At 45.4% G+C, this 25,576-nt stretch overlaps 1 protein-coding gene across 1 annotated transcript; it reads right to left on the minus strand.

Annotated features, from left to right (window-relative positions):
• On the minus strand, positions 2,344-21,611 carry CHRNA1 (cholinergic receptor nicotinic alpha 1 subunit). Its single transcript, XM_005675941.3, has 9 exons — positions 21,502-21,611; positions 16,377-16,522; positions 16,225-16,269; positions 15,078-15,187; positions 11,757-11,952; positions 9,023-9,260; positions 6,206-6,429; positions 4,612-4,851; positions 2,344-4,300 (listed from the first exon to the last, which is right to left on the minus strand). The coding sequence occupies exons 1-9, from the start codon at positions 21,542-21,544 to the stop codon at positions 4,169-4,171; spliced, it is 1,374 nt and encodes a 457-aa protein (XP_005675998.2). The 5' UTR covers positions 21,545-21,611; the 3' UTR covers positions 2,344-4,168.

Consider the following 25,576-nt stretch of genomic DNA (forward strand, 5'->3'; position numbering starts at 1 on the left):
GACTGGTTTGATCTCCTTGCAGTCTAAGGGACTCTCAAGAGTCTCCTCCAACACCACAGTTCAAAAGCATCAATTCTTCGGCGCTCAGCTTTCTTCACAGTCCAACTCTCACATCCATACATGACCACTGGAAAAACCATAACCTTGACTAGACGGATCTTTGTGGACACACTAATGTCTCTGCTTTTTAATATGCTATCTAGGTTGGTCATAGCTTTTCTTCCAAGAAGCAAGGGTCTTTTAATTTCATGGCTTCAGTCATCATCTGCAGTGATTTTGGAGCCCAAGAAAATAAAGTCTGTCACTGTTTCCATTGTTTCCCCATCTATTTGCCATGAAGTGATGGGACCAGGTGCCATGATCCTGATCTTCGTTTTCTGAATGTTGAGCTTTAAGCCAACGTTTTCACTCTCCTCTTTTGCTTTCATCAAGAAGCTCCTCAGTTCCTCTTCACTTTCTGCCATAAGGGTGGTGTCATCTGTATATCTGAGGTTATTGACATTTCTCCCCGCAATCTTGATTCCAGCTTGTGCTTGTTCCAGTCCAGCGTTTCTCATGATGTACTCTGCATATAAGGTAAATAAGCAGGGTGACAATAGACAGCCTTGACGTACTCCTTTTCCTATTTGGAACCAGTCTGTTGTTCCATGTCCAGCTCTAACTGTTGCTTCTTGACCTGCATATAGGTTTCTCAAGAGGCAGGTCAGGTGGTCTGGTATTCCCATCTCTTTCAGAATTTTCCACAGTTTATTGTGATCCACACAGTCAAAGGCTTTGGCATAGTCAATAAAAAAGAAATAGATGTTTTTCTGGAACTCTCTTGCTTTTTTGATGATCCAACATATGTTGGCAATTTGATCTCTGGTTCCTCTGCCTTTTCTAAAACCAGAGATGAAAATTGAGGCAACGGGTGGAGGCAGACCTTAGACAGAGGTGGAGACAACACTCGTAGTGATTGGCAGGCAGAGGTGGGGGCAGGTGATTTGGGGGAGCGAGAGATGAGGGATTCAGGTGGTGGAGGGCTCAGTGGCTCTGCCTACTGAAGAACTGGAGCAGACCTGGAGCTCAACAACAGCAGTGGGAGAAATGACCTTGAAAGTGGTGAGCTGAGAACCAGGAGCAGGAAACTCAGGCTTCAAAGCAGACCCAGTAGCTGGGGTGTGAGGGGAGACCTCTGGCCGTGGGCAGGGAGGCCGCCTGAGCTCCCCTGCGCCACCCCTCACCCCCGGAATGAACATAATGGCATTGTGGTCCACAGTGATCGGGGTCAAAACTGAATACCTCCCACCTCAGCCCCAAAACTTCTCACCATCTGATTTAATTGTTCATACATTTTCCAATTTAATAAAATCCCAGTTCTGACAACTAGAAAAGAAAGAGAAAAAAAAACAACAACGCAGGGATTCAAAGTCTGAACAATTCCTCCTTCCATCTTCAGTCTGGAACAGCCTCCCTCCTCCCTACCCCCAAGAACTCTTGGCTTGTTCCAGTTTGAGGATGCTCCTTATTTTCCCCAAAGTCACCCCTTTACCCAGACACACTCATCGACAGAGCCACACGGGGGCAGGATAGGGCTGGGTGCTCACCTCTAGAGGGGACAGATCCCAGAACCGTCTGTCTCCCCTCCCATTTCATCAGGAAGGAAGGGAAGGAAGGAAGGGAAAGTCGCTCAGTCGTGTCCAACTCTTTGCGACCCCATGGACTGAGAAGCCTGGTAGGCTACAGTCCATGGGATTTTCCAGGCAAGAGTACTGGAGTGGGTTGCCATTTCCTTCTCCAGGGGATCTTCCCGACCCAGGGATCAAACCCGGGTCTCCCGCATGGTAGGCAGACGCTTTACCCACTGAGCCATCAGGGTCAGCCCTTAACGAAGGGAAGAGATTCCAAAGGTGAAAGTCCTCAACTTGGTGACAGATTGATGGATCAGGTATTTAGGGGCTGATGGAGCTTCACACTGTGACGTTCATTCCTAGTCAGGGCCTCCCTGCTGGCTTCCAGGCCAGGGGCTGAGCAGGGAACATGTTGGAAGGTCTCACTGTTGGGAGACAAATGGGCTATTTGATATAAAGGAAATAGCTCGAGAGCAGGAATTAAGAGAGCTGATTTGTCACTAACTAGCTCTGTGACCTGAGGGAAGTCACTGATCAGGGAGCCTCAGCTTCCTTGTCCTTAGAATGGACAACATGACTTTCAAGTTCCTTCTCTGAATTATTAGTGAACCCTAGGGGACTGCGATAAATTAGGCAAGCAGATTTAGGTACTGAATCTCTCTTCCCCTCTTTTTTATCTAATTGTTGTAAAATATACAGAACATGAAACTTACCAATTTTTTTATTTTTTATTATGGTCAAATGCACACAAAATTTACCATCTTAACCATTTTTAAACGTGCAGTTCAGTGGCATTAAGTACATTCGCGATGTTGTACACCCACCACAACTATCCACTTTCAGAACTTTTTCATCATCTCAAATTGAAGCTCTACCCACTAAGCAATAACTCACCCCTCTCCCCAAACCCTGGTAATTGCAATTCTGTTTTCTGTCTTTATGAATTTGACTACTCTAGGTACCTCCCATAAGCAGAACCATACAATATTTGTCCTTTCCGATCTGGCTTATTTACTTAGCATAATGTTTTCAAGATTGATCCATATTACAGTATTTATAAAAACTTCCTTCCTCATGCATTTGCTCTTATGCTGATGGACAGGGGTGGTTTTTTACCTTTTGGCTATTATAAATAATGCTGCAGTGAATATCGGTATCCACAGATCTGTTCAAGTCCTGCTTCCAGTTCTTTTGGGTGTATATCTAGGAGTGGAGTTGGTGGATCATATGATAATTCTATGCCTCGATTTTTGAGGAAATGCCAAACTGTTTTCCCTTTAGTTTACTCGTAAATCAGGCACTCAGTCCTGCCATGGGTGTGTCATGGGAAATGCCAAGGAGACATAGATTGAAATCGCCTGAGTTCAGACAGGTGGCCTGGTACTGCCATTCCCCACTCTCTCTGGGACTGATGTGGATCAGATGTGTTCTGGGGATGATGGTCATTACTGAGCCCAGGGCTGTACATTTGCTAGTACTGGGGTGCACTGCCAGTAGGTTGCTATGAAGAAAGGAAATCCATTTCCTCTCCTACTCATGTGTCCAGAATTGTAGAAATGATGGTATGTGCACACATTTGTGATTTCATTCATAGAACTAGAACCTCAAACAGGGTTGGGATAAAGACTGGGGGAACGGCCGGTGGTTTAATTGGGAAGGCAGGAAGAAGGCTAATCCTAGGACTGAGCCTCCTCAAAAACACTGACCAGAGTCACAGGATGGCCCAGATGCAGCCAGGGTTGATCCAGAGAGCAAGTGAGCGATGAACCAGCCCAGCTCAGAGCTACTGTGAATCCACATGATCCGGGTTCAAAAGTCGGTTCTACTTGCTAGTTTGGATAATGAACTTAACCTCCCACAAGTTCAGTTTTCTTATTTATAAACTAGGGACATTTACAGAGTTATGAGGATTAAAAAAAAAAAAAAATACATGTGATCTCATTCCCACAGTGCCTGGCCCCAGACTCCATTCAGGTTAGTTACTCTTTTCCCTCAAACCCCAAACATCAAACTCAGGTGCTGTGTTAGATTGGGAAGACATTCCCTCACCTCCAAATTCCAGAAACTTCAAAACTTGGGTTTTTGAGGCAGTTTGTATTTTGGTGGCCATTCTAGAATTTCCCTGTTGTCTTTCTATTGCTTTCCTTCTCTCTAAGTCAAATGCTTTTTCTTTGGGGGCCTGGCAGATGGGGCTTTTTTAGTAAGTACAAAACTGACTATTAAGCAAAGAATGGACTCTTTGCTTAAAATTTTTTTAAAAAGTTATTTTTAAACTATCAGAAAACCTCAGTTATCATGGGCAAAATTCTTCCAGATGCTGCTGGAAATGAACGCCTTTTGTAGCAATCTAGGTTCACTTACTGCAAAGGATTCACTCTCCAGGCAGCCACAGCAGGAGTGAAGGGAGAAGCAATGTGAACACGCTTGGAGGCCATAACCTTATGTAAACATAAACCGTTGCCATGAATAATAAATACAGAAAATTAAATATCTGATAAGTGAGCATGTATCCAACTAGACAGATCTCCCTGGTGCGGAGGTTCAGCCCAGCTTTCCACTCATCCTTGCTGATTTAATTCAATGAGCCGACCTGCAAACACAGCCAGGGTTCCGATGATGCAGACGAGCATGAAGACTGCCAGGAGAATGTGGTCCATCACCATCGCGACGTACTTCCATTCCTCAGCCGCCTGGGAGAGGAGAATATGTCAGAACATCCTGAAGGTGATGGCGGACTCGCAACGTTCGTGCTATCCGTCATCCAGGGGCCCCTTGACTGTGGATCCTCCCTCCACTGGCACTGTGATTTTTATCTTTTAAAGAGGTTATTCACAATGTGACGACTTGCTGAGATGGCCTAGTGAGTCATCAGGCACATCTTACGTCAGTAGCTGCCCCTTGAATGCCAACCTTCCCATCAAGCCAAACCCGTCAGACGCTCTGTGCTTAAGCACGTGACCCTTTAAACCCCAAGGTGCGGATCTCAAGCCGCACAGCTTACGTTATTGGACTCCTGGTCTGACTTCATGGTCTCTGCGATGTATTTGATGCCCTCAATGGCACTTTTCACCTCGGGGTGTTTGATCAGGGGAGAGTGGAAACCCATTGGTGGAGGCCCTGGTTTCCCAGAAATGTCAGAAATATCGATGTCTTCTGTAAAAATCTTTGTGTCTTGTTTTTCTCTGGATGGTCTTTTCATCGTGGAGAAGAACATGATATTTGGGATTGTGTCGATAAAAACCTAATACAAAAGAAGTCCAGGTATGGGAATTATTGTCAGCAGGGCAAGCATCAAACTATGATTGTGAATAAGCAATGAGACCTTAGGCAAGTCATTCAGGTTCTCTACGCCTCAGCTACTTTTGTCCCTAAAACAAAAGGACCATACTAGATTTTCTCAGATTCATCAGTGTCCTGTGGCCTGTTAAATGACTAAGGCTGAGATGATCCTGTAATGCCAGCAGTTGGCCACTGGAGGGAGCAAGTGTGCAGCTATTAGACTCCTAAGAAACCACTGATGCTTAAGCTTCCAGACCCCCTATAAGCACTTGGCTTTCTTCAAAGCCCCTATTCTCATGACCGAAAGATTAAAGGGCCCCTCCTGCCAAAAAAAATATTAAGGTTCCAACCCCACAAAACAGATAGACTGTTTTCTTCTGTTTCTGGTTCCTGAAGAAATGCAGCATGGGTATTTCTGCACTTGTGCTCAATCGTGTCCGATTCTTGGTGACCCCATGGACCGCAGCACTCCAGGCTCCTCCGTCCATGAGATTCTCCAGGCAAGAACACTGGAGTGGGTTGCCATTTCCTCCTCCAGGGGATCTTCCTGGCCCAGGGATCAAACCCAAGTCGCCTGTGTCTCCTGTATCGGCAAGCAGGTTCTTTACCTCCGCGCCACCTGGGAAGCGCTATAGGTATTGCTAGGAGTTACTTAACAGCCTTTAGAGAAGCAGAGACTACTTCTCCCAAAAGAATGCATTGCAAGCAGCAGTTTCTCTGTCAGTTTGTGGCAAACCTTTTGCATTGTGCACAAAAGCTGGGACATTCGTGTCTGAGTGAATGTGTATGAAAGAACTGATATACCTGAAATGTCAACACATTTTAAAATTCAGTAAAATAAATATATGAGACCAAGTTCTTCATTAAAACTTAACTTTTTGACAATCTCTCATCAAGCCCAGCCACCTCACCCTGCCCGCCGCCCTGCCAGTCTCCAGCCCTTATTCTAGTCTCAGCAGATGATTCCGCCAGCAAAGAAATTATCAGTCTGTTCACATACAAACAGGTCAAGGTTTCATGGTATTTGAATTAAAAGATAGTGATTTATTTGTCTTTTCTAAACAAAGAGACTCTTTAAGGTTGACATTGAAGTGGGCTTTGTTAATTCTGGTTTTCTTATCTCCCCGGGGAGGCTACATGAGTTATTTATCTTCAGTCAGAGTCCAGAAAAATTCCTCCCCCAAAGCCCCTACAGCCCAAGAAAGCCTTTTTGTTTCCAAGTGCCTAGCAGGGTTACCTAGGATGCCACTTGGCCGCGTGGAAGGGCAGACTTGAGGCTGCCCTGTGCAAAGTGTCCCGGTGCCTTGCTCACTCACCTTCCGCACCCACTCGGGCATGACGTGGGTGCTGGGGGAGCGGTGGTGTGTGTTGATGACGATGACGGTGATGATGATGGATGCGATGACGAACACCATGGTAAACAGCATGTACTTCCCAATCAAGGGCACGGCGCTGGAGGTGGAAGGGATCAGCTCCACGATGACCAGAAGGAACACGGTCAAGGACAGCAAGACAGAGATACTCAGGGTCATCTTCTCTCCTGGGCGAAACGAGGAGGAGGCAGACACAGCAACCCGCCTGTTAGGGGCTAAACTGCTCTCCCCCCACATCTATAGGTCTTCCTACATGGTTCAGCCGGTAAGAAATCTGCCTGCAGGGTAGGAGACCCGGGTTCGATCCCTGGGTTGGGAAGACCCCTGGAGGAGAGCACAGCAACCCACTCCAGTCTTCTTGCCTGGAGAATCCCACGGACAGAGGAGCCTGGCGGGCTGCAGACCATGGGGTCACAAAGCACTGAATACAACTGAACAACTGACAGTGAATTTATATGTTGAAGCCCCAAACCCCAGCACCTCACAGACTGTATTTGGAAACAGGGCCTTTACAGAGGTAATTAAATTAAAATGAGGTCTTAGGCTGGGTCTTTGGTGACTGGCGTCCTTATCAGAAAAGATTAAGACACAGACAGAGAGAAAGGCCATGTGAGGGTGCAGGGAGAAGCCAGTCATCTACCAGCCATGAAGAGAGGGTTCAGAGGAGACCAATGCTGCTGCACCTTGATCTTGATTTCCAGCCTCCAGACCTATGAGAAAATAAATTTCTGTTGTTTAAGCCACCAGCCTGGCGTCCTTTGTGAAGGCAGACCTAGCAAGTGAACACACCAGTGAAGCCCAAGGGTGACAGAGGAATGCGACTGGCCTGTTCTCAAAGCCTCACACTGGGAGTTTCTTTCTGCAGTATTTCTTATGAGACCCTGGCACTTAACTCTGCTGACAATGGCAAGTGGCAGGCATTTCCGTCCGATGCTGCCAAGCAGGATATGCTACTTCATCTCACGCCCCAGAATTCTATTTCTTGGTGGAATCCAGGGAAACCAGAGAGGTTCTGGGTGGCAAGTGAGAACCCAGATGGCAGTTTTTCTGTCTGCAGCAGAATGTCTTAAACCTCACAAAACTGAACTGCAGCCTGGCCGACTTGTTACTCAGCAGATGGATGTGTAGGTCAGAAGCACATGTATCTTTCTCACCATGGAAGCAAGCTGCAAGACCAAAGCTGAGAAAGGACAAAATCAGTGGTTTCACACCACTCACTTTCTCATATTCTCTAAGGGGATGACTTGTTTTGTGTGTATGTATGTTTCGATTTTTTTTTTTTCCCCCACATTAAGGGCCAAGGGATTCCCTTTCCCCTGAATCTTTTCCCCAGGCCCTACAATTTCAGGGCAAACAATTCCCGGATGGTGTCTTGCCTGGACAAGTAAACAAGAAAGCCAGGGAGTGAATGACACTGGAATAGTTTTGTGGGGATTGATCAGCTCTGAGGCAGTAAAGAGCCTTTGGAAGGGACTTTCCTTGGGCTGGTCTTGCTGTTTGTGTCCTGGGAAACCCTCATATGGCCCTGCTTTCCAGTGTGGAACTTGCCCTTTCTGGACGCTTTCAGATGTTAGTGATATACGCAGGATCCAGCGTGGAGGAAACAAGAAGTTGTCAATTTCTGGTGCATAGGAAAGTCTTCAAAAGTAAAACAGGAAACAGAATTATAAATGTAAAACATGGGTCAAAGTACATCAGATTTCTCGATTAGTGATAATAGTAGCTGACACTTCTCAGACTGTCTCTGTTCTAAATGCATTTCTGGCATAAATCATCTAATATTGACAGAAACTCTGTTTAGTTTCCATAGTGACCCACCTAGTGTTCTCTCTCTTCACTTTGAGAAACTTCATTTGATTATAAAGTTGAAAAAATATTTGTGATCATTTGTTTAAGAACAAATACAATCCCCTAGAACATACATTCTGTGGGGCAAATTCTGCCCTGTTCTTTACCTTATCCCTGTCTTGCAACAGTTGTTTAACAGGTATCTGTTGAGTGAGTGAATGTGTAAGCTTTTTTTTCCTTATTGGAAAGTTGGATTTAGACTTTTGTGGGGTTTTTCCTGTGGCATTTTGATACAGTTGTTTTCTGGCATAAGTTTGAGGACTATCTTACTATCTTTCTTCTTCTCCTACTTGTCTGCCTTACATTGTTTGAGAGCAGTGATTTGCTGGCAGACATGCGTGTTTCCTTACCCCCTTCTCTCTAGATCGTTGGTGTCTGGTGAAATTATGTCACAGATGTGATTACTCAGCAGGAGCCCCAGACTGATACAGGAGAAAGAATTGCCACTTGGGAAGTATGGTCTTATGTATAGAGATACTGCCATGTGGAGAAGAGATACACAAAAGCTATTTTCAAGCGGCAAGCAGTAGACGAAAGAGGCAAGACCTGGGTTAGTCACAGAGAGCAAGCGACTTCATGGGGGAAGGGGCCCTGGGGTGTCTGTGGTCCACGCCTTGCCCAGCGTGTTTCAGGGCACACAGCAGGTATTCAGCAAACAGGTGCTGGTGGTTATTCACTTAACCCGCTGTGTGTGCGCATCTTCAGGGTCACATTCAGCTCACACTTCTGCCGGCCCTGTGGTCTGCCCCAGAGGCCTTCACCACGTGGCCAGTGATGCACCCTTCCAGGGCTGGTGCTTCGGGTCTGTCCGCCTGTATCTGTTCATCAGCCATGGTTATTTCTGGCTTCCCCTAAAATAGCAGCGCGAGATCCCCCAGCGTCAGCAGCTGCCACCACGGCAACTGCACCCACCTGAGTCTGTGGGCAGGTAGAACACCAGGCCGGTTAAGAAGGAGAAGAGCAGGCAGGGGATGATGACGTTGACGATGAAGTAGAGGGGCAGGCGCTGCATGACGAAGTGGTAGGTGATGTCCAGGTAGGGGGTGGAGGGGCAGCAGGCGTAGAACACCCAGTGCTTCCAGCCCCTCGACTCCTTGATCACCCATTCTCCACTCTCCATGAAGTTGCTCAGGTCCGGCTGGTCGCTCTCCTGAGGACATGGAATGAAACTTTGACATCCCAGCCTTGTCACCATGAGGAGGGGCAGGGTTTCCTAATCAGCTGCGACAAAGCAACAGACTCCACTGCTGTTGCATACCTAGGAGGGGATCTTGTGTATGTTCCTTTCCTGTAAAAGAAGGGGGTTGGCGACTTTCCTGGCAGTTCAGCAGATGGGACCTCACCTTCCATTGCAGGGGGTGTGGGGTTGATTCCTGGCTGGGGAGCTGGAGTCCCAGTGCTGCTCTGCCAGGGAACCAAAACAGCACAGAGGTGATTTTGTAACAACTCAGTAAGGACTTTGAAAATGGCCCATATCCAAAAAAAAATCTTTAAAAAAATAAAAAATAAGTGGGTTGGGACTATTGGGATTTTTTTCCATGTTGACTATACATTCAAGTTTCCTGGGAGCTTTAAGACTAGCAAGGAGAGACAAGAAAGTACCTTCCTCAGTGATCAGTGCAAAGAAATAGAGGAAAACAATAGAATGGGAAAGGCTAGAGATCTCTTCAAGAAAATTAGAGATACCAAGGGAACATTTCATGCAAAGATGGGCTCAATAAAGGACAGAAATGGTATGGACCTAAGAGAAGCAGAAGATATTAAGAAGAGGTGGCAAGAATACACGGAAGAACTGTACGAAAAAGATCTTCACAACTCAGATAATCACGATGGTGTGATCACTCACCTAGAGCCAGACACCCTGGAATGTGAAAGCAAGTGGGCCTTAGGAAGCATGACTACGAACAAAGCTAGTGGAGGTGATGGAATTCCAGTTGAGCTATTTCAAATCTTAAAAGATGATGCTGTGAAAGTGCTGCACTCAATATGCCAGCAAATTTGGAAAACCCAGCAGAGGCCACAGGACTAGAAAAAGGTCAGTTTTATTCCAATCCCAAAGAAAGGCAATGCCAAAGACTGCTCAAATTACCGCACAGTTGCACTCATCTCACACGCTAGCAAAGCTCAAAATTCTCCAAGCCAGGCTTCAACAGTACCTGAACCATGAACTTCCAGATGTGCAAGCTGGTTTTAGAAAAGGCAGAAGAACCAGAGATCAACTTGCCAACATCTGCTGGATCATTGAAAAAGCAAAAGAGTTCCAGGAAAACATCTATTTCTGCTTTATTGACTACACCAAAGCCTTTGACTGTGTGGGTCACAATAAACTGTGGAAAATTCTGAGAGATGGGAATACCAGACCATCTGACCTGCCTCTTGAGAAATCTGTATGCAGGTCAGGAAGCAACAGTTAGAACTGGACATGGAACAACAGAATGGTTCCAAATAGATAAAGGAGTACATCAAGGCTATATGTGGTCACCCTGCTTATTTAACTTCTATGCAGAGTACATCATGAGAAACACTGGGCTGGAAGAAGCACAAGCTGAAATCAAGATTGCCAGGACAAATATCAATAACCTCAGATATGCAGATGACACCACCCTTATGGCAGAAAGTGAAGAGGAACTAAAAAGCCTCTTGATGAAAGTGAAAGAGGAGAGTGAAAAAGTTGGTTAAAGCTCAACCTTCAGAAAACAAAGATCATGGCATCCAGTCCCATCACTTCATGGCAAATAGATGGAGAGTCAGTGGAAACAGTGTCAGACTTCATTTTTTAGGGCTCCAAAATCACTGCAGATGGTGACTGCAGCCATGAAATAAAAAGACGCTTACACCTTGGAAGAAAAGGTATGAGCAACCTATATAGCATGTTGAAAAGCAGAGACATTACTTTGCCAAAAAAGATCCAGCTTGTCAAGGCTATGGTTTTTCCAGTAGTCATTAATGGATATGAGAGTTGGACAATAAAGAAAGCTGAGTGCTGAAGAATTAATGCTTTTGAACTATGGTGTTGGAGAAGACTCTTGAGAGTCTCTTGGACTGCAAGGAGATCCAACCAGTCCATCCTAAAGGAAATCAGTCCTGAATGTTGATTGGAAGGACTGACACTGAAGCTGAAACTCCAATACTTTGGCCACCTGATGCAAAGAGCTGACTCACTGGAAAAGACCCTGATGTTGGGTGGGAATGATTGAAGGCGGGAGGAGAAGGGGATGCTGGAGGATGAGATGGTTGGATGGCATCACCGACTCAATGGACATGAGTTTGAGTAAACTCTGGGAGTTGGTGATGTACAGGGAGGCCTGGCGTGCTGCAGTCCATGGGGTCCCAAGGAGTTGGACACGACTGAGTGACTGAACTGAACTAGGAGGTTTAAAACCTATTGGTGCCCTAGCTCCACCCTAGGCTGATTCAATCAGAATTATTGGGCCTGAGTAGTCTGGGCATAGGAAATTATGTAAGCCCCAGATTGTTCTCTTCTGTAGCATGTCAAGAACTTGCCCAAGCAATTGAAAAGCATGAAGGTAGATGATCCCTGAAGAGCTAGTGGACGCAGCGAGCCTGCGAAAATGTAGGGGCAGAGTTGGAGACCTAAGTCTTGCTTTTGCTGCATCCCAACTCCTACCAAGGGGTCATCACGTACCGGGTTGATGACCACCACAGAGCCGTCATAGGTCCAGGTGCCCAGCTTCATGGTGCAGTTCTGTTCGTCAAAGGGAAAGTGGGTGACGATGATCTCGCAGTAGCTTTTGAAGATGGCGGGCGGTGTCCATGTGATGTGGCCAGTGTAGTCCAGGAGCACTTTGGTGAACTTGACAATAGCAAAGTCACCATCTGCACTACAGTTGGGATAAAAGAAGAACAGGGCTCCAAGTGACAGATGAACCTTCAGTTCTGCTTGGGGATGTTAACAGGAGACAGCTGGTAATTATTCAGGTGCTAATTATAGAAGTTTTCTTTTGAGCGGCATTGCTTTTTATCTATGGCCGTGTTTTCCAAATTTGCCCGATAATAAGGATCATGGGGTGCTTGTTTAAAATACAGATTCCTGAACCTAGAAAATAATACAAGTGAATCTGTATACAAAACAGACTCACAGGTACAGCAAGCAAACTTATGATCAACAAAGGGGAGGGGGAGGGACAAATTAGGAGCACGGGGTTAACAGATACAAACTACTATACTTAAAATAGATAAGCAACAAGGATTTACTGTGTATTACAGGGAACTATACCCAACATCTTGTAATAACCCATAATGGAATTTATCTGCAAAAAATCCAAATCACTATACTGTACACTAGAAACTAACACATTAACTATACTTCAATTAAAAAAAAATTAAATATAGATTCCTGAGCACTGAATCTAAGCACTGAATCAGGATATCTGGGGATGAATCTGAGAATCTATAGTTTTAAAAAACTAAGTGCTAATACAGATCCACTGCATCCCAGACTTTTTTTTTCCCCCAGTCCTCAGTAGTATTTGTAACATTGAAAAAGTGAAAAGCAGAAGTGTTAGTTGCTCAGTCCTTTCCAACTCTTTGTGACCCACAGACTGTAGCCCGCCAGGCTCCTCTGTCTATGGGATTCCGCAGGCAAGGATACTGGAGTCAGTAGCCAGTCCCTTCTCCAGGGGATCTTCCCAACCCAGGGATCGAACCCAGGTCTCCTGCACTGCAGGCAGATTCTTGACTGTCTGAGCCACCAGGGAAGCCCCAGTCTCCATCTATGCCGTCTCTGATACACTTTAAAAGCTGACTGGGGATGCTTCTCTGCTGGCTCAGTGGTAAAGGGTCCACTGCCAGTGCTGGAGACAAGGTTTCGATTCCTAATCGGGAAGGGTCCCACAGTAACTAAGTCTGTGCCACAGCTAGTGAGCTTGTGCTCTAAAGCCCACGAGCCACGACTGCTGAGCCCACACGCCGCAACTACTGAACCCGCTGCACCCGAGAGCCCGGGCTCTGCAACAGGAGAAGCCACTGCAATGAGAAGGCGCAACTAGAGAGGAGCCCCCGCTCTCCTCACCTAGAGGAACAGTCCCTGCAGCAGCGAACAGCAGAATAATCAGTTTAAAAAATATCTTTAAAAGCTCTTTTACAAAAGTTAATTGGGGGAAAAATCCAGGAATTTTAAATAAAAATATGGCTAGTGGGTCATTACTGTGATAAGCATGTTAAAGAGGGTTCTATTACCTTTGAAAGAACTATTTAGACTCCAGTGGAGCAGAATCACAAACTCAGATGCCTCTAGGCCAGGCTAAGCGAGGAAGGAGGGAGAGGTGAGCCTCACAAAGCAAGAGCCCCGCACCCCGGCAAGGAAGTGTGTCTGCGTGGGAGTGAAGGCTCCATGTTGCCTGATATTTGATCCTTCCTTGGAAGCTGGAAATCTCGATTTCTAATCCAAAGTTTTCATATTTTTGAATGTTGGAATTTTCTAGAGAGGCTAAACGGCTTCCAAGGTGGCCCTAGTGGTACAGAACTGTAGGAGACGTGAAAGACATGGGTTTGGCCTGGGTGGGGAAGATCCCCTGCAGAAGGGAATGGCAACCCGCTCCAGTATTCTTGCCTGGTGAATTCCATGAGCAGAGGAGCCTGGCAGGCTGCAGTCCATGGGGTCACAAGACTGAAGCAGCTGAGCATGCATGCAGAGGGGCTGAAAATTCAGGTTTTGATGTATTTTCCTATTTTCAAATGTTGGCAATAATTTCTCATTTGAAAAAACAGCATGGTGGATACTGAAAGATAAGAAACTCTCCCTGCAGATCTACTCATCCCCCAAATGGCCTGTCCCCTAGGGCCTTAGCAGAGAGCAGGATAGTAAAATTAGGGGCTGAAAAGTAAGTGGGGTCTGCCTGGCGCCCCATATGGGATATGTCATGCCTCATTTTATAAACCAAGAAATTTTCTCCCCATTGATTTTTCCTTGGGACTGAGAAGAGGCTCTATTCAGAAAACTACGCAGCTTTAGATCCTCCCAACAGAGCTGAGGGGGAGGATGGTCTACATTTCTCCTTCCAAGCAGGTGAAATGGGATTCTCTCCCCTGTGAGAGTGTTTCTGATTGAGCTGATCTAAACGACCAGAGGGTTTTAATTGCTTCGCTTAGATTCTAAGTGAAAGATAAACTTAACCCTGAGAGATAGACACTTCTTCCTTATCAGCACACCTGTCCCCAAGTTTACACAAAATGATGGGATACTTCGGCTCAAGCTTGAATCCCAGGTCTGATTGGAAAATATGCAATAAAATATCAAAGTTGGGGAGGGTCACCTTAAAGGGTATCATGTCCGCTAACTAGCCCTGGCCATCTTCCCTGGAGAGTCTGCTAGTATGCACAGCCTGCTCACCCCAGACGCGTGCTGCAGACTGTCAGGCCACAAATCCTCTAGGCCAGTGCTGCTGCCTGGAGGATGCTGTTTGCAACGAACATTCCCTGACAAATGAAGGGCGTATGATAATGAGCGTGTCATTAAAGCAGAGTGTCTTGAATCACATTATAATTTCACAATGTGCAGTCTGTCGCAGAATCCAGCGGACGGGCTACACAGGCATCCTGGGCCATCAGCAGCACGCAGCGTCCTGGGATGCCATGAGGAGGTGACGAATAACAACCCCGCGAGGTTCAGACCTATTGGTCGGAAGGACATTTAATTCCAAGGAACTCAGTTATAGGACGTTTGGGTTCCTTGGATAGTTGCCACATACCCTTCAGGAGTTCTCAGGGATTAAATGTCCCCCACCCCACAGCCCTGATTCAATTTGGCTCTGATAATTGTTTCTGTTCATAACATGAGACACCATATGGCACCCCTAGCATGTCAACTTGGCTCTTGGTTTGTAAGGGTTATTTAATGGGAACAGTGGTGAAACGCCTACCGAGAGTAGCAGCCCTTCCGTGAGGGCACTTGGGCTCCCCCTGCCCCCCCGAATGTCTGCCTTCTCATCCTGGCTGTTTTGCTCACTTGTTATAAAGAACGAAGTCTGGGTGCCAGATCTTTTCCGAAGGAATGTGAATCTTTTTCACGCCACCATAGTCATCTGGATTCCATTTCAAGTTGTAATCCACCCATTGCTAGAAATGAAGACATTTTTAGTCGATGAAAAACAATGAAAAAATCTGGGGTTATCAAGAGCTCTGATTGACATGGTAATTCAGGTATGGACAGAAATTGTGCTCTGGTAAGAAGGGTTTGATTCAGAGTTTGGCTTTCACTTGAGTAAGAAGTAAAATCACATACAGAGCATCAAGTACATGCTGGCACAATTCTAGGCGTTTCAACCCATATTCATCATTTAGTCCTCACAATGTTCTCATGGGGTAGGAGTGATTACTGACCCCATTTTACAGATGAGAAAACAAAGGTAGCCCCAAGTCATGCCATCAAGTACACTGTCCACCTTAGCAAAGGAGAATGACCCTATTGTGAACATTTTCCTCAAGCAGGCAACCTCACTTTTTGAAAAGTGCTATATTTTTTCTGCATTATAAAAGTTACATATGCCCAATGCAGTAAATTATGGATAACACAATGTTGAACTGTCTCCCCCAAATTAATACAAAGTTCTAATCCCCTGTACCTCAGAAAGCGACCTCATTTGGAGATAGGGTGTTTATAGAGGTAATTAAGTTAAAGTGAGGTCATTAAGGTGGGCCCTAATCCAATATGACTGGTGTCCATATAAGAAGGGAACGTTGAAGAAGATGCATATTCCGAAAGAAAGTCATGCGAACTTGAAGACAGCCAATTCTAAGCAAAGGAGAAAGGCCCGGAGCAGGTTCTCTCTCACGAACCCTTAGAAGGAACCAGCTCTATCAACACCTTAATGCTGGGCTTTTGGCCTCAGAAGCTGTGAGACAGTAAGTTTCTGTTGTTTAAGTTGTCTAGGTCATGACTTTGTTCCAGCAGACCTAACGAAGTGATACATACAGGTAAAGCACAAAGTGAAAATAATAATAGGAATGAACACAAAACAGCCCACTACCCCAAAATATCTGCTTTCAACATTTTGGTGCATATCCCTGTTACCCAAATTGACTTCTGCTGAATGCCCATGTTAAATTTCAGAGTGAATGAGAACAACGTGAACACACTTATCCAGCTGCCTTACCTGCTTCAGACGAACGTTGGTTGTCACGATCTGATTCACTTCATCCTGAAAAAAAGATGAGGCTCGTCTTTAGGGGGACCAGTGGGGAGCTGGAGAGGACGCCCTGGACTGGGCGTGGGTGCTGTGGGGTGCTGGGAACTCTCTTGTCTCACCACGTTGATGAGCTGTATCAGCTGCAGGCCCACCGTGACCTCCACAGGCTGGCGGTGGTCTTCCACGGGCCGTACCACACTGTTGTAGCCTTCAAAGAGCTTTGCCACCAGACGAGTCTCATGTTTGGAGCCCAGGACGAGGCCAGCTGAGATGGCGAAGGACACACTCACTGTCAGAGTCGACTCCCACACACCACGCACACTAACGTGAATATATATATCTATCTGAATCATTCTGCTGTATACCTGAAACTAACACAATCTAATAAAGCAACTATGCTTCAATTAAAATACAAAAAAGCAAGCAAAAAATGTGTACGTGAATGTTCATAGCAGCAATATTTTAACAGCTATATGGTGAAAATAACACAAATGTCCATCAACAGATAAATGAATAAACAAATTGTGGTATATCCATACATTAGAACGTTATTCAGCCATGAAAAGGAATGAAGTTCTGATACATGCTGTAACACGAATGATCCTTGAAAACATCATGCTAAGTAAAAGAAGTCAGACACAACAGGACATGGATTGTGTGATTCTATTTATACGAAATATCCAGAATAGGTAAATCCATAGAACAGAGTCGATTAGCAGTTGCCAGGGACTGTGGGGACAGGGAAAGGGGAGTAACTGCTAATGGGCCCAGGCTGTCCTTCTGAGTGATGAAAGAGTTATGGAATTAGATAGTGGTGATGGTTGCCTAACATTGTGAATATACCTAATGCTACCGGATTGTGTACTTTAAGATGGTAATTTTATGCAATGTCTATTTTACCATGGTAAACTTTACATACATATTTATGTATTTTTAACATAATTTTAAAAATAAAAAAAATCATCTATGTCCCAATTAAGTTGCTAAGAGAGAAAATCACATATTCTGTTGACCTGGATTTGGGTCTCCTATTTGGAGCAGATTAAATTCCAAGGAATCTTTACTACATTTTCCTTCAGGAAGAAGGGCGATGGCACGCGGTATTCTCAGAGCCCGCAGCCTTCAGGCGTCCAGCGTGACACGTCTTCCCTGGCGAGCAGGCAGAGAGACATTCTCACCCGAGGTTCCGAGTGGTGCACTGACCTGTCTGCGGTCTCTCGGCTAGGGCAGAGCTGAGGTTAGAGCCCGTCACTCTGCACCGTGCTCCTGAACTCGCTTTTAATATTATGAGCGTGCTGTGGGCTGTCCTGGAAGCTGTACAACTACATGTGCTGTTATTCCTATGAGAAAATGTGTTCCAAATTCCAAGCGCCTTAGGAAGGATCCCTGTAACTCAAGCCCTGGTGGTTTGGGGATTGCCTGTTCACGGCTGGGAGAGGAAGTAGACACACAATCCATCTGCCCGGATTCATGTAACCAGATCTCCCCTTTCCGCAGATTACTGCTGAAACCACACCTTTTCCCCGGGCCAAGACAACTTTTAAAATGAAATAAGTGAGACGCTTTCCCTTTTTTCCCCCGCAGTTGTGTTCATATTAACCAATCACCTCTAAGGCAGGTTATTATTATTTTTTATTATTTTTCTGCTTGGATCCTAAGTTTGGAAGGGTTTGTCAACAAAACAATTATTAAGTAAAAAGTAGTCCCCTTTTCTATTTCTATTGATCAACAAAAATAATCACATATCCCACTTGTTTTGTGTCAGATACTCCCCTACATGCTATATGTACTAAAACTTTCAATCCTCGTAACAATGATAGTATAGACTGTCATTATCCTCAGATTACAGATGGGGAGATTGAGACCCAGATTTCATTGGTGGTAGAGCCAGGATTCACACCCAGAGTCTATGCTCTCCACCGCTATTTCTCATCCTGAGCTTAGATCAGCTTGAAATGACTAATGCTGTATAATGAGCTGAAACATTTTCATCCTCACCAAAGTATGTTTTAATTAGCCTGTCGAGCTTTATTAAAGGTCCTATATTTGTGTTACGTTATTGAATCCTTATAAAATTCTATGAGGTCAGTCTTTACTCCTATTTTACAGATGGGAAAACTGAGGTCGGAACAGCAGAGACGCATGTCATGGCTCCCTGCTAGCTACAAGTGGGATTCTAAGTGGAGGCAGTCAGACACAGGACCTGTATACTTCACCACTTCCCTAAAGGCGAGCGTCTTGTGTCCATTCAACGTTTTGAAGCTTTCAGTGTTGCTAAAATATCTTCATTATGACCTTCCTGGGCTCTGTGTGTGGAACTCCCAGCTAGCCTAGCTTTTCATTTCTAGTTTCTCGAAATGTCTGAACCCAAAGGATTCATGTAGAGCTTTCACATGGCATCTCCCCCAGCCCACTGGCATTGGAGACCCCTCAGAGCTGCATATTGTCCGATGGAGTTTTTGCGGTGGCCCCTTGGGACACAGAAATCCTCTGTCTTCTACGCTTTGTCTACCCCTGGCCCCACCCAGCCCACAATGGGGGCAGGGGGGTGCTGGCATGGATCACTTTGAGCCTCGGCCACTGGGTTTCAGGTTATTGCTTTGATGTTATCTTGGGCTGCTTATTTTTAAGTGACAGTTTATTCCAATTTGACATGAAGAACATGCTAGAAAGTAGCAGAGAGAGCAGATGATCAGCATTATGTGGCAGAAAAATACGCAGGCGGACCCTAAGGTCACCTAGGGAGAAGGGAGGACTGGGGAGCCTGGCACGGATGGCATTCCAGGGATACGACTCCCTCCTTTGTGCCCTTGCCAAGGACAAGGGTGCCTGTGCCTTCCGCCGTGAGTTTCTAAGGAATTCCTGAGGAGGTCTCCATTTCTTAGACCACATTCACTGGTATTCTGTTCTTTTTTCCTCCTCAAAGCAGGGCAGAGTATCACTCAAAGTTTTATCACATAAAACTTAAAGGACTGAACTCAGAATTCTAGGTTTTGTTCCCAATTCCAGTGTGGTCTGGAGAAATGGACAATTTCTTCACAGATTCAATAAATCACAGTAAATACTTTCTTTGGAAGGCAGGTATAAACTGACAAACACACAGATAAACACCTAAATAACGTCAAAGTTCCCTTTTTCAGCAAAATCGCGTTGGTCATTCTTATTCAGATGGGGGCAACACTAACTCATTCATGTATCTGTCCAACATTTGCTGCATGCAAAGCACTGTTTGAAGAGCTTTGAGGTTTTCAGACATGAATCTGACCCAGATCCCATCTTCCTACTCTCATGGACATCGGCATTTGTCTTTTACATAAATAACTGTGAACAAGTTGGAAAGCAATATGCCATAAGGAAGGTGGCGATGAAGCGCTTGAGATTCCTGAGCTGGGAGAGAGGAAAGATCGTAATGAAAGTGCTGTATAAATAGAACAGAGATCATTTTGAGTTAAGCTAATACCGGAAAAAGTGTCACTGTTATAAATGAGAATTTTGCCCCCAAGGGATTGAATCAAAGTAGGGGGACCGGCCACAATTTCAAAGTGTTCTTTTGTATTATACTGGTCCAATCTGTATTTTTATTTGGGCGACAGCTTGCTGGGTTGGGCCAAAGGAATTCTGTTCTTGTCTTCCCAGGTAGCTCAGTGGTAAAGAATCCACCTACAAAGTAAGAGACACAAGTTTGATCCCTCAGTTGGGAAGATCCCATGGAGAAGGAAATGGCAACCCACTCCAGTATTCTTACCTGGGAAATCCCATGGACAGAGGAGCCTGGTGTGCTATAGTCCATGGGGTCACAAAGAGTTGGACATGACAGAGCGGCTAAATAAAAACAAATAGTCGCCCTGGGTAATTCTTATCTTGACTGGTGCTGTGCCTCTGGCTACCTTCCCAATTTCAGGCTATATTTTCTGACTGTGCTCATAAAAAATGGAGTCTGATCACATTCCGAAGTTTATACAACAGGGGACTTTGGGATGGTCCCAAAGTCAGTTTGAGATGGTCAGTTTATGTCTCTTAGCTTCAGTTTCCCTATAATAAAAAAAGAGATGTTGGATTGCCTCATCTTGCCCTAAATTTCCATGAATCATCCATGTGAACTGACATCAAAGTCTAGGTTTGATCTACATACATATCACGTACTTAAAAAAAAATAGTTTAACATGAATTTCTGGAGGTTTTTGGTGTCCTAAGAGATCTCTTAAAGATTTTTAAGTGTAAATATATCACTTAAGAATTTCCATTGAGTGTGGTGTTTGCAAACATACACACATACACACACCTCACCACCACCATCACCACCAGGCCAGCTTTGGTTGGATTGAGTCCAAATCCCACAGGATATAATTTACCAGAGTTTAGGCTATTTCCGTCAACTCTGCTATTGAAAAACACTAATAATAAAACTCTTCACCTCCTTTGCCCAGAAGACCTGTGTTTGTCAGAGCAATATTGGAGAAGGGAAATCACAGCATGTCAGCCGTCTTGTTTCTCAGCTGGGATGATATCACCACTAAACTTTTATATGAAACAATCAGCCAACATCTATTTCCCTCAACCGGAAGTTTGGGATTCAGGATAGCATTTCAGTGGCTGTGTCGTGACACAGTCCAGAGTTGAATGCAGGTCAAGGGCTGTGCAAGATTTTTATGGGTTCAATTCACATAGAGTAATGTCCTTTAAAAAAAATAGGGCAGGAATGCATTCATATGAATTTTTTTTAGCTTCAGAAGTTTAAAAGATTACAAAATAGTTCTTCTCACATGGAAAGTTTGGTTGTGGTTGTGAATAGGTTTTTCCCTCCAGCACATGGAGCTGTCAATCAATCCTCTTCATTTTCAGAATTCTCCCAGAGCCATAAAAGGACCAGTTAACTGTATTACTTGTGATCGTAAGTCACCCTGCTAAGTCCCTACAGTTGTTCAGGTATGATAGTGACTTCGGGATGGTAGCAGAGGCGCTGGATCCCGTCATCCAGGTGACTCATACAGACACTGATGGAGGGAGAGAATGGCAGGTTTACTTTGTAGCTTCTGAGCAGGCAGCTCCTATTTTAATTGGATAACCCAAGCAAAAAATCTTTATCCGCAAACACAATTAAGCCAACATCAGTGAGGAACTGCCAGAAGAGCCTGGGACTGTTGGAGCCCTGCCATTCTGTATTTGCATCAAAGAAGCAAGACTCTGGTTTGGGGGCTTCTAGAGCCTCAGCCTCACAGGACAGCCCCCCGCCCCGGCACTTACCTGAGCAGAGTCCGAGGAGCAGGAGGAGCGGCCGGGGCTCCATGGGCTGGTGGTGGAGTGGCGGCCTGCGCTGCTCGCTGGCACTCTCTGGAGGGACACTCGGCTGCCGGAGGGCTTGGAAAGTGAGTTGGCTGAGCTGAGCTATGTTTTACACCACCTGTTAGTGGCAGTAACAGCTGGGCTGCCCAGAGTTCACGAGCCCAGGGCTGAGGTCGTTACCGTTATCACAGGGTGTATGTTTCACGCAACTGCTGGACCTTTGACAAGTTGAGTGTGTACTGCACTGTGCTTTAAAAGGCACTGTGAGTCTGGTCTTTATGGAAAAAAAAATAAGTTTCCCTATTGAATAAATTATTTTACATGATGAGCAATCCCCTCCCTTTTGTACAAATCAGAACCTCATCTGTGTGGATCAGAACCTCATCTGTGTGGATTGATCTGATCAGGACAACTTGGTCTGAGCAGATAGTCAGCTGTGTGTGTAAGACTTTATCCTAAATCACAAAAGTCCACATTCTACTAAAAAAGGAAAATTTTCTTGTTCCTTCTAGGCTGAGAGGGCCAGGGACTTTGATGACTGAAAGAATCTGAGAAGAGTTAGGTTCATACTGAATCAGTTGCTGGAGAGAATTCCATGTTTGATTGGGTTTGGTTCTAAACAACGGTGACTTCTTCCGCAAAACTGATTTTACGATGGCCCCCAGAGTGCCTGTTCCAACCCGTCTCTGTAGCAGGCAATGCCTATTCCGTAGTGTGCCATTAGCGACAGCCAACAGCTCACCTCCTATGGCCTGTTATTCAAGTGAAAAGTAATTAATGGGAAAGTGCCCCACTGCATAAACACTGCTCCAGGCTTCTCCTTCCTGCCATCTTTCCTCTGCCTACCCTCACTCAGGAAGCAAGGAGCAGAGTGGTTCAGGTTCAGGTTTCAAGTATTTGTTTAAAAAAAAAAAAATCTCCAAAACCTGCCATTGGTAATTGCTCAGTCTGAGAAGGATTTCTTTCTTTCTTCCTTCTTCTTCTTCTTCTTCTTTTTTTTTTTTTTACCAAAATAGAAAAGGGAGCAGTTATTTAAAGACACTCTGACCATTCTCTCCTTGCTTCCTTCTTAAATTGAATCAGGTAAACAAGGTCCTTCACCTTAAGGTCAAGAACAGCATCCTGGCCAATTCCCCTATTCTAGTGAGTCCAAAGAAATAATTAGGGAAAGATTTGGAAGTGTAGTGGAGAGAGCTTGGGGTCTGCAATAAATTTACTCCTTGGAAGGAAACTTATGACCAACCTAGATAGCATATTCAAAAGCAGAGACATTACTTTGCCAACAAAGGTCCGTCTAGTCAAGGCTATGGTTTTTCCAGTGGTCATGTATGGATGTGAGAGTTGGACTGTGAAGAAAGCTGAGTGCTGAAGAGTTTTAATTCAATGCTTTTGAACTGTGGTGTTGGAGAAGACTCTTGAGAGTCCCTTGGAATGCAAGGAGATCCAACCAGTCCATTCTAAAGGAGATCAGTCCTGGGTGTTCACTGGAAGGACTGATGTTGAAGCTGAAACTCCAATACTTTGGCCACCTGATGCGAAGAGCTGACTCATTGGAAAAGACTCTGATGCTGGGAGGGATTGGGGGCAGGAGGAGAAGGGGACGACAGAGGATGAGATGGCTGGATGGCATCATGGACTCGATGAACGTGAGTTTAAGTGAACTCCGGGAGTTGGTGATGGACAGGGAGGCCTGGCATGCTGCGATTCATGGGGTCACAAAGAGTCGGACACAACTGAGCCACTGAACTGAACTGATTCTTTTAAATTGTGGGGGATGCACTAACTATCCACCAAAAAGATTGGTTCCCTCCTTTCCGTAGCATAGCACTGTGACTACAAAGCCAGGAATACATCTTTCCACCACTCCCCTTACATCTAGATGAAGCCATGGGACTGAGTTCTAGAAAATGAAATAGGAGGGGAAATTTTATGAGACTCACCGTCCTCCCACTGGAGCTCATCCATGCTCTTCTAGTCTCTGACTGGCTGGAAAGGACCTGGAATGGATGTGACTCTCAGGGTGACCTTGGAAACCCACATGTTGAAAGGGGCTTTGATATCTTGCATCTTTGAATGACTCCAGGGAGGGGGGCGGCACATTGGCCTGGTCACCACCCAGCTCTATTTCATAAATGGGAACAAGATTTTTATGGTGTTAAGTCCATTGAAATTTGTACAGCAGATGGTTTTATCATTATTAATATAAATTTTACTCCCTTGGATTGGGGATCCTAAAGTAGGTAGCACAGTGGAGGAAGGCAAGAAAATTGGTATTGGAGGCAGAAAAGATGAAGATACTGCTGCTGCTGCTGCTGCTAAGTTGCTTCAGTCGTGTCCGACTCAGTGCGACCCCATAGATGACAGCCCACCAGGCTCCCCTGTCCCTGGGATTCTCCAGGCAAGAACACTGGAGTGGGTTGCCATTTATTTTCTCCAATGCGTGAAAGTGAAGTCGCTCAGTCGTGTCTGACTCTTAGCGACCCCATGGACTGCAGCCCACCAGGCTTCTCCGTCCCTGGGATTCTCCAGGCAAGAGTACTGGAGTGGGGTGCCATTGCCTTCTCCAACGAAGATAATGGCAAATTACTTAATAAAACTGTTGTCTTTGATTCATGAGCAAAGTATGTGACAAGCCAGTGGCTTTAGAAGAAGTTGGAAAATGCAAAGTTAGTGTTTTTTGTTTGTTTTTTACCAAGCCGCACAGCCTGTGGGATCTTAGTTCCCCGACCAGGGATGAAACCTCTGGCCCTGCTGTGGAAATGCAGAGTCCTAACCGCTGGTGGTGGTGGTGGTTCAGTTGCTCGGTTGTATCTGACCCTTTGCGACCCCATGGACTCCAGCACGCCAGGCTTCCCTGTCCTTCACTCTCTCCCTGAGTTTGCTCAAACTCATGTTCATTAAGTCACTGATGCCATCCAACCATCTCATCCTCTGCTGCCCCCTTCTCCTCTTGCCCTCAATCTTTCCCAGCATCAGTCTTTTTCAATGAGTTGGCTCTTTGAATCAGGCGGCCAAGGTATTGGAGCTTTGGCTTCAGTCCTTCCAATGAATATTTAGGGCCGATGTCCTTAAGGATTGACTGATTTGAACTCCTTGCAGTCCAAGGGACTCTCAAGAGTCTTCTCCAGCACCACAGTTTGAAGGCATCAATTCTTTGGTGCTCAGCCTTTTTTATTGTCCAGCTTTCACTTTCATACATGACTACTGGAAAAACCATAGCTTTGACTCTAGGGACCTTAGCTGCTGGACCACCAGGGAATTCCCAGTTCTTTTTGGTTTTGCTTAATGAGTCTGTGCAAGGAAGAGTCAAACTCAGACAATAATTGGCTAGTTCAAGAACAGAAATGAAGGGGATTAGAATGAGTCCAGAAATCTGGAGCTTTCTGCTTTGAACCCTAAGAGTAAGGGATAACATGGAAAAAAGGCTTTGAGCAAAACAAAGCCCATTAAGATTTCTCGACAGTCTCACCACTGTAGCAAAAGTCCTTTAAGGCTATGCTCTTCATGCTCAGGCACCTTTCTTTCCCAGAGGAGCTTCAAGGTGGTTTCCACTAAGTTGGGGGAGAGAAGCCTAGGGGTTAGGATGCAAAGAAGTAAATTGGGCTTGGGAATTGTGTCTGGTAGAGAACCCCACGTAAGCATACAGGCACGTAAAAATGACTGCAAAAGAAATCTTCAGTTTACTAAGTATTTGAAGGAATTCTACGACCAAAGAGTTCTTGAATTCAGACTACAAAAAATTTTGGTTGCCTAAGCCTTCAATGAGTCCTTCCTTGGGTGCCCCAAAGACGCAGCGGCCGAAAATGGGCTGCAACCTCCTCAGTCTCCGCAAGAGGGCAGTCTCCGCACTGCTCACCTCACAGGTGGCCTTGGAGGTAATGGACAAGGTAGAACCCGGCAGGGGCCACATCCACGAGCCACGGAGGATAGGGAAGCTCCGCCCAAAGAGCGAAATCAGAGACTAACCACGGAATCACCGCAGGCCCTCTCCGTGCTCAGCCACGTCCCCTTGGCCTTCATCTCCACTTGGAGGAAT

The sequence above is a fragment of the Capra hircus genome, chromosome 2 (assembly GCF_001704415.2).
Source record: "Capra hircus breed San Clemente chromosome 2, ASM170441v1, whole genome shotgun sequence".
NCBI lineage: Eukaryota > Metazoa > Chordata > Mammalia > Artiodactyla > Bovidae > Capra > Capra hircus.